Here is a 14,270-nt window from a genome sequence, read left to right as displayed (position 1 = left end):
TGTTCCACGAGCAGTAAAGCAGAACGCTCCAGCGGAGAAAGCCGACAGAGCGGTCGCTATTGCGCTAGCGTCCTGCACCTGTGGAGGAGGATTCAACTATTCTGCTACAGGCAATGGAAGAAAGAAACGCCGAGGAGGGGGTAAGCCTGCCCTGGGCAGTACACCCCTTGTATACAGGAAATCCCTCGTTCCATCTAGCCTATTCTCCCATCTTATGTTGTCTAGGATAAGGGAAACCCCGCTGCTCCCCCAGTCAAGACTAAAAAAATCTGGGAAGGTCACGGTGAAAAGCTACAGATGTCCCGTATGCCATATCAAACTTCCAGATTCCCATGGCAAGACCCTCTGTGACTCCTGCACGTCTAAAATCATGAAGGATGAGCAGTCATCACTATTTACTGAGATGAGATCCCTTATCCGGGAGGAAGTACAGGCTTCTATAGCCAGCCTATCACATTCTCGGCCTTCCAGTCCCATAGCTGGTCGCAAGCGGGCCAGGAAAGAGGAGGCGCAGGAGGAGCCAGAGTATTCATCGGATGAAGGTTCTGAGCCTAGGGACTCAGAGGAGGAAGGAGAGATTCCCGTAGAAAACCAGGACCGGGGCAAGAAAGTACCTCTTCCGTTCCGAAGAGACAGATGAACTGGTCCAGGCGGTCAGGAGTACGATGCAGGTCGAAGACACTGCTAAGCCCCAGTCCAGACAGGACTTAATGTTCGGGGGTCTTGTGGCACGAAACCAGACTGTGTTTCCCATTAGTGACCATATTAAGGCTATGATATTGGAGGAATGGAAGGATGCTGAACGCAGACTTGTGTTATCTCGTGACTTTAAAAGTCGCCTGCCTTTCGATCCTGAGGATGTCAAGTTGTGGGAGGAGATCCCTAAAATTGACGTTCCGGTTGCGAAAGTAACAAAAAAGACTGCTATACCTTTCGAAGACTCCTCTAGCCTTCGTGATCCTATGGACAGGAAGTCTGACATACTCCTTAAAAGGGCTTGGGAGGCCTCTACAGCCCTGATTGAAACTAATATTGCGACCACTTCAGTGGCCAGATCTATGTATCTATGGATGGGGCAGCTAGAGGAGCAGCTGTCCAATAAGACCCCCAGATCTGATATCTTGCATTCCCTTCCCATAATGAAATCAGCAATGGCCTTTTTATCTGATATGACAGCTGAATCAGTTAGATTTTCAGCTCGTAATAGTTCTCTTTCTAATGCGGCTAGGAGGGCGGTGTGGCTAAGATCATGGTCAGGTGACAACGCCTCCAAATCCAAACTCTGCTCTATCCCGTTTTCGGGACAGAGGGTGTTTGGTCCAGCGTTAGACTCCATCCTCGAGTCAGCCTCAGATAAAAAGAAAGGGTTTCCGGAGGACAAACCAAAACGTTCTCAGTCCTTTCGGAGAGGCTTCTTCTCCAGAAAGCAGTTCGATCAGAGGGGTCAGGGTCGGTCCAGCAGAGGATCCTACAGAGACTCCCGGGGACAGAATAGCAGGAACAGAGGTTCTTTCTTTAACCCTGCCTATAAAAACAAATCTTTATGACACCACTTGTATCGGAGGGAGGCTTCGGAAGTTTGCAGGAAACTGGGCGCAAATTACGCAGAATCAATGGGTTCTCAGTACTGTATCCGAGGGTTACAGTGTAGAACTTTATTCTCCTCCCCCAGAAAGGTACATTACTCCTACGCTAATCGGGGCAGATTCGGCCATATTAAAAGACTTGCAGGAAATGGTCAGGACAGAGGTAATAATTCCTGTTCCTCAGTCAGAGTTGGGGAAAGGTCACTACTCTTCCCTTTTCACTATCACTGGGGCTTCAGGAGACTCCCGTACCATAATAAATTTAAAACCTTTGAACCATTGGGTGAGATACAAAAGGTTCCGCATGGAATCCATTTGCTCAGCAATCCCTCTTATGAATCAAAATGCGGTCATGTGCACTATCGACCTAAAAAGGGCCTACTACCAGGTCCCAGTACATCCTTTATCTCAGAACCTACTAAGATTTGCAGTAGCTCTGCCATCTCGGATATACCATTATCAATTTCAGGGCCTTCCCTTCGGTCTGGCTTCTGCTCCTCGTATTTTTACCAAGCTTGTATCAGAGATGGTGGCCTTTCTAAGGAATCAAGGCATCATAATAATTCCGTATTTAGACGATTTCCTTCTCGTGGCAGATTCCGTAAAGCTGCTAGAAGATCACTCAGAGCGGACCATTGCTCTAATGAGACATCTCGGATGGGAAATAAACTGGCAGAAATCCGATCTCGTACCAGAACAGAGGAAAACCTTCCTGGGAGTGCTTTTGGACTCCAGACGCAGAATATCTTTATTACCCGACCTCAAGCGAATGATAGTCCAGACTCGAGTTCGATACCTGTTGGAACATCGAGTCACCATAAGGACGGCTATGAAGGTTCTAGGACTAATGACAGCCTGTATACCATGCGTCAGATGGGCACAGGCACATGCAAGGCAGCTACAGAAGCAGATCTTGGTCACCTGGGATCGACGTCAGTCATCACTGGAGGCTCCACTAAGGCTATCTGGTCTAACACGAAGATCCCTCACCTGGTGGATGCGATCAGAAAATCTAAAGGTGGGAGTTCTGTGGATCACTTCTCCTTACGTAATCATTACTACAGACGCCAGCGCATGGGACTGGGGAGCTCATCTACAAGGAAAAATTTTGCAAGGCAGGTGGCCAGAAAATATAAAAAACAGATTGTCCAATTTCAGAGAACTCTACGCGGTATGGCAAGCTCTAAGACACAATCAGCGCAGTCTCTCAGATTGTCATGTAAGAATATTCTCAGACAATGTAACAACAGTCTCATTCCTGAACCATCAGGGAGGTCCAAGATTTCAACCACTGCAGGACCTAGCAGAGACAATCTTCAGCTGGGCAGAAGACATGGTGTTATCCATAACAGCGATCCATTTAGAAGGATCTCAGAACGTGGTAGCGGATTATCTAAGCAGGCGGAACCTGTGCCCAACAGAGTGGGAATTGGAACAGAGCATATTTCGAAGATTATGTCTCAGATGGGGAACTCCCAACATCGACTTATTCGCAAGCAGGAGGAACGCGAAGACTCCAAGATTCTTCTCTCTGAACCCCTCGGACTTACCAGAAGGAGTGGATGCTTTGAGCCATCGATGGGATCAACCTCTGTCATACGCATTTCCACCACTGGCGTTAATTCCCGCTGTGCTACGAAAGATCAAAGAAGATCAGGCAGTAGTCATACTGATCGTACCATATTGGCCAAGAAGGAGCTGGTTTCCAGTGCTGGGGACTCAGGCAATTCGACTGGATTGTCGATTGCTAATCAGAGGGAAGGTCATTCACCAGGGTCCAGTGTATCACCCAGACCCAAGCAAACTCCGTCTTTCAGCCTGGATCCTGAAAGGGACATCCTGAAGTCAAAAGGATTGTCAGACCAGGTCATATCCACTATCCAGGGTAGTAGGAAACCAGTTACCTCAGCCATCTACTGTAAGATCTGGAAACGCTTTTGCCTAGAGGGAGGCAGGTCTGACGTGGTATCTGACTCTCTGGACATCCCGGGTATCTTAGACTTTCTACAGAAAGGGTTTAATCTGGGTCTTCGTCCTAGCACATTGAAGGTCCAGGTGTCAGCGCTAAGTGCATTCCTGGATTACCCTTTGGCATCTCACCCATGGATTATGAGGTTCATTAGAGCCACTCAGAGAATGCGTCCCTCCATTAGACAACTGTCTCCATCTTGGGACCTTAACTTGGTTCTTAGGGTCTTATGCAAGGGCGTCTACTCTTCCGGGGAGAATATGCCTATTCCTATCCTCACTCGTAAAATAGCTTTCTTAGTGGCGATCACTACGGCTAAGAGGGTGGGAGAGATTCAGGCTCTTTGTATCAGGGATCCTTACCTACAGATCAGGGAAGACTGCCTAATCCTGAAACTAGATCCAGCCTTTATCCCGAAGGTAGCTTATAATAAGAATAGAAACCAGGAAATTATTCTCCCTTCATTTTGTAATAATCCAGCTAATGACAAAGAAAGGGCCCTCCATTCTCTGGATGTTAGGCAAGGGGTACTAGACTACTTAAAAGCCACAGAATCTTGGCGTTTAGATTCCAACCTTTTTATTCTGTTCGGTGGAAAGAATAAGGGTAAGAAAGCCTCTAAGGCCTCCATCGCACGTTGGATCACTAATGTGATCTCAGACGTTTATAGGTCAGAAGGTATCTCTCCCCCTTCAGGTTTAAAAGCTCATTCTACCCGAGGTGTTTCTGCCTCCTGGGCGGAGCGTGCGGGAGCCTCGGTAGAGGCACACGGCTTTTGGGAGAAAGGTCCTCCAAGCGGTAATCCCACCCTGAGGAGGTCCTTTGGTACTCTCCGGGGTGCTGTCAGGAGGGACGTCCTGGAAAATAGGTATTAGTCATACCGGTAATTATGTTTCCAGGAGTCCATACTGACAGCACCGGTAGTTCCCCCCCATGTATGTAATAATCTCAGGTATATTCAGACTTGTGCCTATATATATTATTTGTAATGTAATTAAGTCATTAAAATTTTATTTGCATTATTCCATGTTTGGTTCTTGTTACAACACTGAGGTTCGGTGGGTGGAACCGGATATTTGAACTCTCGTGTGATTCCTGTCCCTGCGAGGAGGAGGAGGACGTCCTCCGGGGTGCTGTCAGTATGGACTCCTGGAAACATAATTACCGGTATGACTAATACCTATTTTTTTGCTGTAACTACTATAAGTGTGGTTATCATAGTCTGATATGGTAATTCCTAGATCTTTTAGGCCAGCTATATACTTGTCAGTGTAATTGGTATTAAATGGTGATGAGGGAACATGCTCGGATAAGGTGTTATCTAAGTATGCTTGGGTGCTAATAGTGAATAACATGTTTGTGTCCCTGCAGCTGCATGTTTCACTGCTGTTAGTCCCTGCTGTTGAACAGCAAAGAGACATGCAGCCACGGGGACACAAGAGTCTTCAACTAGCTCGAAAAATGTTTAAGCAACCAAGCATGCTGATACAACACTTTATCCGAGCACGTTGCCTCATCACTAGTATTTAAAGCTATACTGAACGCTCCATTGTGGCTGCGATCCATCACATAGTAGCCTTTTAAGCAGATATATGAAAAATGTTATTGCCGGCAGCAGCAGAGTCTAGATGTGGTAATGGATCCTGAAGTACTGGTATATTTTACATTAGTTTATATACAGCTTTATTCATTATCATACAAAAACCTAAAGAGCAGAGTATGACCAATACAGAGCAGTCTGTACCCACAGAGCGCCAGCTGTGCTCTGCTCGTAGTCTCAGGACGGTCTGGACCTCATAGGTATTTATAAATGACTTTCTCTTCCACCGTTTGCAGCTCCAGCTTCACGGGACACTTGTACAGGTAGGACAGCAACTCTTCAGTGTAGCCGGTGAGAAAGTAAAATTTCTGAGCAGGCAGCTTGCGGATGAGGATGGCACATATCACAATGAGGTTGGCACGGCGCTTGATCACTACTTCATTGGCAAGGCATCCATGGAACGTGCCATACATAAATTTGCGGATATAGACGTCCTCTATGGTGCGCTCTCCAGCCCCCTCTTCACCATCCAGGTTACCTGAAGGAGTAAGAACAAACCATGGGCATTAATTAGTGGAGATGTTCTTCTATACAATCTATCTTTCTGATTTGAGATCAAGTTGTCTGTAGAGCAAATCATTTGCTGTCCTCCTTATACCTGGATGTAGTGACACGGGAAATAAGAGGCAGGCACTTAGCTCAGTGGCAAACAAGCAACTGGAAAAGTGTCAGGCGATAAGTTCCAGCAGCTATAATGCTGACAGAATTCTTATGAAGAAAGACCTGCAACTCAAGAAGTGTTGACGGCAAGTGAAATAGCATCTTGACAAAATGTGGGGCAATGCATGATGTGAGGGGAAGTTCCAGCACTGACAGAATTCTGATGAAGAATGGACAGCAAGTTAAAAATAGCATTACAAAAAGCTAGTGTCACCGTAAAAGGGATCAGATTAATTCCCATTTCCAGTTCACCTGATGGCACCATTGGAGGATGTCATTCTTACCCTCAGTGGAACAGGAACAACAAGCTGTTAAAAGGACCCTCCCCACTCCACCCACCAGTGTTTTTCCTGTCCCACTGTGAATAGGAACAGCAAGCTTATCCTCCACCATTGCTGTGGAGATCAGGGGGTCCAGCCTTTCCCTTCACCACAAAACATCTGCTGCTGATGCCTGCCATGGGGGGTCCCCTCAGCTGCTCCTGGGGTCGGGTCCGTCTTCTCCATGTGGGGGGCTCTCAGTCCGGGCGCCTGACCGCTGGGGGGTGCACACGGCAGCCAGTTCCAGCCTCCGGGTCCAGTGGCCACGTCACTTCCAGCCAAGACGAGCGCACGCACCGGAGATACCAGCGTCTGCGATCCTAATAAGGAGCACCTGGCTAATGTGTCTTCATAATGGAAGAGACAGGCAGACCTGAGGGCCCAGAACAAACATGGGCACGTGAGTAGGCTACTCAATGGTTGTTTATCCCCCTATATGCTAGGAGATAAACACTAGAATCTGTGTGTTTTAGGGAGAGCCTCCCACCCCCTGAAAAGAAAAAGTCTGGGAAGAATAAATGTCCCATTTGTACAGAGAGATTCCCAGAGAACCGGCGGAAGAACAGACTTCATTGTTAGCCAATATGAGAGCAATGATACATCAGAGGTTCAGGCATCCATCTCTAGCCTGAATCTTCCCCAGACCAGCCAGACAGAACCGCAAGCATCGCAGAAAAGACAGAGTCCAGTCCATCTTCTGAAGAAGAAGATACAGAGAAGTCTGATCAAGAAGAAAGAGAAGAACCGTTAGGAAGAGGAAAGAAATGTCTCTTCTCGGCGGCAGATACGGCTGAACTCTTGCATACAGTACATAACACCATGCAGTTACAGGACACTCCAGAGGAAATCTCTGTTCAGGATGAAATGTTTGGCGGTCTGCATGCGCAGGTCACGAAAGTCTTTCCGGTTAACAATCATATCCGTTCCATGATATTGGAGGAATGGCAGGTCGGAGAAAACACTAGGGGTACCTAGAGACTTTAGACTCCGTTTACCTTATAATCCAGAGGATATAAAGGTTTGGGATGAAGTTCCCAAGATAGATGTGCCATTGGCTAAAGTGGCAAAGGAGATAGCGATTCCGTTTGAGGACGCCTCCGCGTTGAAGGATCCAATGGATCGCAAAGCAGATGAACTGCTTAGGCTTCTTTCACACCTCCGTCGGTACGTGGCCGTCGCAACGTACTGACGGACGTTGGCGATTTTTTTTTTGCACAACGTGGGCAGCGAATGCAGTGTTTCAACGGGTCTGCTGCCCATTGTAAACTCCCATGGAGGAGGGGGTGGAGTTATGGCCGGGCATGTGTAGTTTAAAATGCAGGACACGACGTACGAAAAAGCGTTCCCTTGAACGTTTTTTCGCTATGACTTTCCGCCAAATACCGACGCATCCATTGCACGAAGTATGGAACATGTGTCCATACGTCGCGATGCTTCGGTAATACAAGTCTATGTGAGAAAAAAAACGCATCCTACGGGCAACTTTGCAGGATGTGTTTTTTCCACAAAACGACGCATTGTGATGGTCGGGAAAAGAAGGATGTGTGAAAGTAGCCTTAGGAGGACTTGGGAATCCTCGGCGGTGATAATACGGGCCAATATAGCAGCAACCTCGGTAGCCCAGTCCATGCACCTATGGATGGATGGAGGAGCATCTCAAGGCTAAAACCTCCAGAGAGGTTATCCTCAAATCCCTTCCATTACTAAAGCTCGCAACCGGTTTCATGGTGGACGCTTCAGCGGAATCTGTACGATTCGTCTCCAGAAGCGAGTCTTTGTCCAATACAGCCAGAAGAGCTATCCGGCTAAAACCTTGGTCAGGGGATATTCAATCAAAGAATAAGCTTTGTGGGATCCTGTTCTCAGGGAGTAAAGTGTTTGGGCCTATTCTAGTCGACATATTAGAAAAAGCCTCAGAAAAAAAGAAAGGGTTCCCTGAGGAAAATATGAAAAAATACCAACCCTTTCGTAGATCCCAACCTAGTCAGAAGACAGACTACAGGGGGAAAGGGAAGTCTGGGAGATGGCCTTATCCCAAAGGTGGAAAATGTAGAGATTCCATCTTCTCGGGTTCAGGGAAACCGAATAAATGGCATCAGAGTGGGAGGTCGGTTACAAAGATTTCTAGGGGGTTGGCAGAAAATATCCAAAAACCCATGGATTCTGCAGGTGGTTACTCAAGGTTACAAACTAGAGTTCACCAGCCTTCCTCCAGAAAGGTTCATAGTGACCAGATCCTATCCCCTCTTAAACTTCCCTATGTGGTCAGACATCCAGGAGTTGTTAGAAGTAGAGGCAATCGTCCCAGTACCCATCTCAGAGAGAGGCAAGGGCCATTATTCACATCTATTTTCAATTAAAAAAAAACAAACAACATCGGGGGACTCCCGGACGATTATAAATCTAAAACCCCTGAACAGGTTGATCAGGTACAGGAGATTCAGGATGGAAGCTATAAGGTCCACAATAATTCTCATAGACAAAGACATGGTGATATGCACCTTGGATCTAAAAAGTGCATACTACCATATCCCAATACATGCTTCCAACCAGAAATTCCTAAGATTCGCCCTGATGAACAGAGGAGTAATTTATCATTTTCAATTCAAGTGCCTCCCCTTCGGCCTAGCTTCGGCACCCAGGATATTTACCAAACTAATGTCAGAGGTAGTAGCCTACTTAATAAAGAGACTTTTTGATAATGGCGAGATCAGAGAAGCTTCTCAAGATCGACTACAACTTCACACTCTCCATTCTACAGGATCTGGGGTGGATTGTGAATTGGGAAAAATCATGCCTAGTCCCAAATTCCAGAATGAAATTTTTGGGGGTCATTAGATTCCAACGCCAGAACGTCTTTTCTACCAGAAGAAAGACAGAAGACGTTAAAATTGAGAACATACACCAGTTCAGGAAAAGCACTTCCTCCATAAAGGAAGCAATGAGGGTGCTAGGCCTAATGACGGCCTGTATTCCCTGTGTGAAGTGGAGCCAATTTCACTCACGAGGGTTACAGAAGGAGATTTTGAAATCTTGGAACAGGAGGCAAGATTCTCTAGAGAAGATGATTCTTTCTCCCTCAGGAAAGAAATCTCTAACCTGGTGGACCGTGCCGGAAAACCTGAAGGTGGGAGTTCCATGGGTCCTCTATCCCTGTGTCACCGTTACCACGGACGCCAGTCAGTTCGGATGGGGCGGGCATATAGGAAGGACATACTACCAGGGGAAGTGGAGTCCAGAGATGTCAGCCAAGTCATCAAATTTCAGGGAATTATATGCAATCTGGATTAATATTTCTGTATTGATGGCAATTTATTTTCTTAACCTAAACCAGATTTTGGAGGGTTTCAGCTTGCAAAAGAATAATTTATACAACCAATGGATTACGGTAATTTATTGTCCGGTTGTAAGCTTTTATTTACATAACATGGATAAGCGACATAACTTCTGTCAGGGACTGTAGAGGATCAAATTTTCAGATGGGCAGAGAAAACCATCAGATCCATCTCGGCAGTTCACCTGGAGGGTGCCAAAAATTAGGTGGCAGATTTTTTAAGCAGAATGCAAGTAGATCCCAGAGAATGGGAATTGAATCCAGAAGTGTTCGGCAGTCTATGCCAGCAGTGGGGAACACCTCAAGTGGATATTTTTGCCAGCAAGTCAAATGCAAAGACCAGAGCACATTTTTCTCTCAATCCCCTTGATGGGGCAATAGGAGTCAACACTTTATCTCAAGATTGGGGAGGAGAAAGTCTCCGGTACGCTTTTCCACCTCGTCCACTGATCCCGAGAATACTCAGGAAGATACGGGACGAAAGAGCAGCAGTAATCTTGGTGGTTCCCTTTTGGTTGAGAAGAAGCTGGTTCTCTCTACTATCCAGAATGTCGACAGAAAGAGGCAGGACCTTCTGTGCCAAGGTCCGGTGTTTCACAGCAATCCGGACTCACTGCAGCTATCTGCCTGGATCCTGAACGCCTGACTCTAAGATCCAGAGGACTGTCAGAAGTTGTGATCACCACATTTCAGGCAAGCAGAAAGCTGGTGACCTCAGCGATCTATAATAAGATCTGGAAGCGGTATTGTTCTTTTTTAGGAGAAGTCCCTGTGGATACTTCAAATCCGGACATTCCTAGAATTCTTGACTTCCTACAACTGGGGTTTAAAAAAGGCCTCCGGCCTAGTACTTTAAATGTACAGATTGCGGCCTGAGTGTCTTTTTTGATTCATCATTAGCCTCCCATCCTTGGATAGCAAGATTCTCTAGAGCCACACAGAGAATGAGATCTCTTGTGAGGAAATTGTCTCCTCCTTGGGACCTGAATTTGGTCCTTAATGCCCTGTGTAGATCCCGTACTTGTTATCAGAGGACTTGGACATAGCCAATCTCTCCTTTAAAACAGCCTTTCTAGTGGCAATCACTTCAGCTAAGAGATTAGGGGAAATGCAGGCTCTATCCATACAGGATCCACACCTCCAGATCTTTGACGACAGGATAGTCTTAAGACTTAATCCAGCGTTTATCCCCAAGGAAGTTTCGTCCACAAACATAAACCAAAAAGTAATTCTTCCCTCATTCTGCCAACTCCCTAGAAACATGAAGTAAGGGGTTAACCATAACCTTGACGTTCGGGAGACGGATTTAAAATACCTGGGGGCTACGGAAGGTTGGAGACGAGACAAGAACCTGTTCATCCAGCACGGGGGAGCAACAAAGGTTGTAAAGCAGCAAAATCAACTATTGCAAGGTGGACTAAAACTACTGTAAATCTAGTGTATACAGCCCAAGGGAAGGATCTCCCAGATATTCTTAGAGCCCACTCAACCTGAGCTATTGCTACATCTTGGGCAGAGAAGGGGGAGCTTCTGCAGAACAGTTCTGTAGGGCTGCGACTTGGACCAGTCTTTCTACCTTTGCTAGACACTATAAACTAGATTTCTCATCAGAGCAGTTAGCCTTTGGTAGAAAAGTATTACATGCAGTAGTCCCACCCTAAGTTTCCATTCTTTAGTATTCCTCCAATGGTGCTGTCAGGTGGTGAACTGGAAAACGGTAATTAGACCTACCGGTAATTGTATTTCCAGGAATCCATCCTGACAGCACTACTAGTTCCCTCCCACTGCAAATTTGTAATATAGACTAATGTGATGTAACATTGGTATAAAATTGTTAATAAACTCTTTTTGCATCCATCCAGATGTGGTACTTGGAAAATCACTGGTGGGTGGAGTGGGGAGGGTCCTTTTAACCGCTTGTTGTTCCTGTCCCACTGAGGGTAAGAAGGACGTCCTCCAATGGTGCTGTCAAGATGGATTCCTGGAAATACAATTACCGGTAGGTCTAATTACCGTTTTCAGCAAAAGGTGCTTTTGCCGAGCTAATGCTATCCTTAATAATTTTATTTATATATCGCCAACATATTCCACAGCACTTTACATATAGAGGGGACTTGTACAGACAATAGACATTACAGTATAACAAACTCAGATCAAAACAGATACCGATAGGAATGAGGGCCCTGCTGCTCGCAAGCTTACAAACTATGAGGAAAAGGGGAGACACAAGAGGTGGATGGTAACAATTGCTTTCGTTGTTCAGTCCAGCCATAGTGTAAGGATCGGGTGTTCATGTAATGCTGCATGAACCAGTTAACTGCCTAAATATGTAACAGTACAGACACAGAGGGCTATTAACTGCATAAAGTGTATGAGAACATAATGCGAGGAACCGGATTATGGTGTAAGTTTTTGAATGGGCCACACAGGGATAGTTAGGTTAATGCGTTGAGCCGGTAGGCCAGTCTGAACAAATGCATTTTTAGGGCACGCTTAAAACTGTGGGGATTGGGGATTAATCATATTAACCGGTGTAGTGCATTCCAAAGAATTGGCGAAGCACGTGAAAACTCTTAGAGAAGGGAGTGGAAGGTTCTGATTATTGGGGATGTTAACCTCTGGTCATTAGCAGAACGGGTAGGGTGGTAGCCTGAGACCAGGGAGGAGATGTAGGGTGGTGCTGAGCCATGTAGTACTTTGTGGATGAGGGTAATAGTTTTGTACTGGATTCTGAAGTGGATGGGTAACCAGTGTAATGACTGGCACAGGGTAGAGGCATCGGTGTAACGGTTGGTGAGGAATATAATCCTGGCAGCAGCATTCAGGACAGATTGGAGAGGGGAGAGTTTGGTAAGAGGGAGGCCGATTAGTAGAGAGTTACAATAGTCCAGATGAGAATGAATAAGTGAAACAGTAAGAGTTTTTGCAGAGTCGAAAGTAAGAAAAGGCAAATTCTAGAAATGTTTTTGAGATGCAGATAAGAAGAGCGAGCCAGTGATCGGATGTAGGGGGTGACTGAAAGCTCGGAATCAAGTATGACTCCAAGGCAGCGGGCATGTTGCTTGGGAGTAACGGTGGAATCACACATGGAGATGGCAATGTCAGGCAAAGGTAGGTTAGTAGAGGAAGAGAACACCAGGAGTTCAGTTTTTGACAGGTTCAGTATCCTTAACCCCTTAATGACAGCCAATACGTCTTTTAACTGACCTGAGATATAAGAGAATAGCCTCCCCATACAGGTGACAATCCAGCAGCTGTCGGCTGTACACTATAGCTGACAACTTGCTGCATCAGCCATGATCAGTGTTTGCACCGTGCAAATCTGTTTAACCCCTTAGATGCTGCTGTCAATAGTGACAACATCATTATAAATGGTTAACAGAGTGTGGGGGCTTCCTATTTATCCCCATCGGCCCCCAGAGATCATGATTGTGTGGTCCTGATGTTTGCCATGGCAATTAACAACCAAATTCTGGCCTTAGAGAGCTGTCACACAGACAGCTCTCCAGCGACCAACGATCCCAAAGTCCCCGGGTAACCAGGGTAAACATCGGGTAACTAAGCGCAGGGCCGCGCTTAGTAACCCGATGTTTACCCTGGTTACCAGCGTAAAAGTAAAAAAAAAAAAAAACACTACATACTTACCTACCGCTGTCTGTCCCCGGCGCTCTGCTTCTCTGCACTCCTCCTGCACTGGCTGTGAGCACAGCGGCCGGAAAGCAGAGCGGTGACGTCACCGCTCTGCTTTCCGGCTGACCGACGCTCACAGCCAGTACAGGAGGAGTGCAGAGCACAGCGCCGGGGACAGACAGCGGTAGGTAAGTATGTAGTGTTTGGTTTTTTTTTACTTTTACGCTGGTAACCAGGGTAAACATCGGGTTACTAAGCGCGGCCCTGCGCTTAGTAACCCGATGTTTACCCTGGTTACCAGTGAAGACATCGCTGGATCGGTGTCACACACGCCGATCCAGCGATGTCCACGGGAGATCCAGCGACGAAATAAAGTTCTGGACTTTGTTCAGCGACCAACGATCTCCCAGCAGGGGCCTGATCGTTGGTCGCTGTCACACATAACGATTTCCTTAACGATATCGTTGCTACGTCACAAAAAGCAACGATATCGTTAACGATATCGTTATGTGTGAAGGTACCTTTAGAGTCTGATGGCTGTTGTAACCTGTTCAGAAGTTAGAGCTATTTAGGTGGTAAAAATACACATTTTCATTTCTGTCATGCCACTTTGAAATATTCCTGACAAGCACCTTAAGGGTTAATAAACTACCTGACAGCCGTTTTCAATATGTCAGGGGGTGCTGTTTTTAAAATGTTACTGTATATAACTTTTGGGGGTTTCCCAATATATGGGTCCACTAAAGGACCTTTAAACATGGATAGGTCACTAAAAAAATTAATTTTGTAAATTTTCTTGGAAAAAATGAAAAATTACTGCTACATTTTTAAACTTCCTAAAATGCTAACAAAATAAAAGAACATTTTACAAATGATGCTGATGTAAAGCAGATATGTGGGAAATGTTATTTATTAATGTTTTGCTGTGGTATGACTATCTGGATTAAAGGGATAATCATTCAAAGCTTGAAAATTGCTAATTTTTTAACATTTTTCTCATATTTTTAATAAATAAACACAAAACATATCAACCTAAATTTACCATTATCATAAAGTATAATGTGTCATGAAAAAACAATCTCGAAATCACTAGGATTTGTTGAAGGATTCCAGAGTTATTACCACATAAATTGACACTGGTCAGATTTCAAAAATTTGGCTCCGTCACTAA

At 45.7% G+C, this 14,270-nt stretch overlaps 1 protein-coding gene across 1 annotated transcript in view; it reads right to left on the bottom strand.

The window, feature by feature from the left end:
• Window positions 1-5,214: 5,214 nt before the first annotated feature.
• Window positions 5,215-14,270, bottom strand: part of MRPS24 (mitochondrial ribosomal protein S24) — a 32,919-nt gene continuing 23,863 nt past the window's right edge. Inside the window, exon 4 of the mRNA XM_069766751.1 lies at window positions 5,215-5,633. Coding sequence (XP_069622852.1) covers window positions 5,350-5,633 — 284 coding nt within the window. The 3' untranslated portion in view covers window positions 5,215-5,349. The remainder of the gene's footprint in view (window positions 5,634-14,270) is intronic.

This window comes from Ranitomeya imitator, chromosome 4, assembly GCF_032444005.1.
Source record: "Ranitomeya imitator isolate aRanImi1 chromosome 4, aRanImi1.pri, whole genome shotgun sequence".
NCBI classification, from domain to species: Eukaryota; Metazoa; Chordata; class Amphibia; order Anura; family Dendrobatidae; genus Ranitomeya; species Ranitomeya imitator.
The sequence above is the reverse complement of the archived record's forward strand: the minus strand, read 5'-3'. Positions and strand labels throughout refer to the sequence as shown.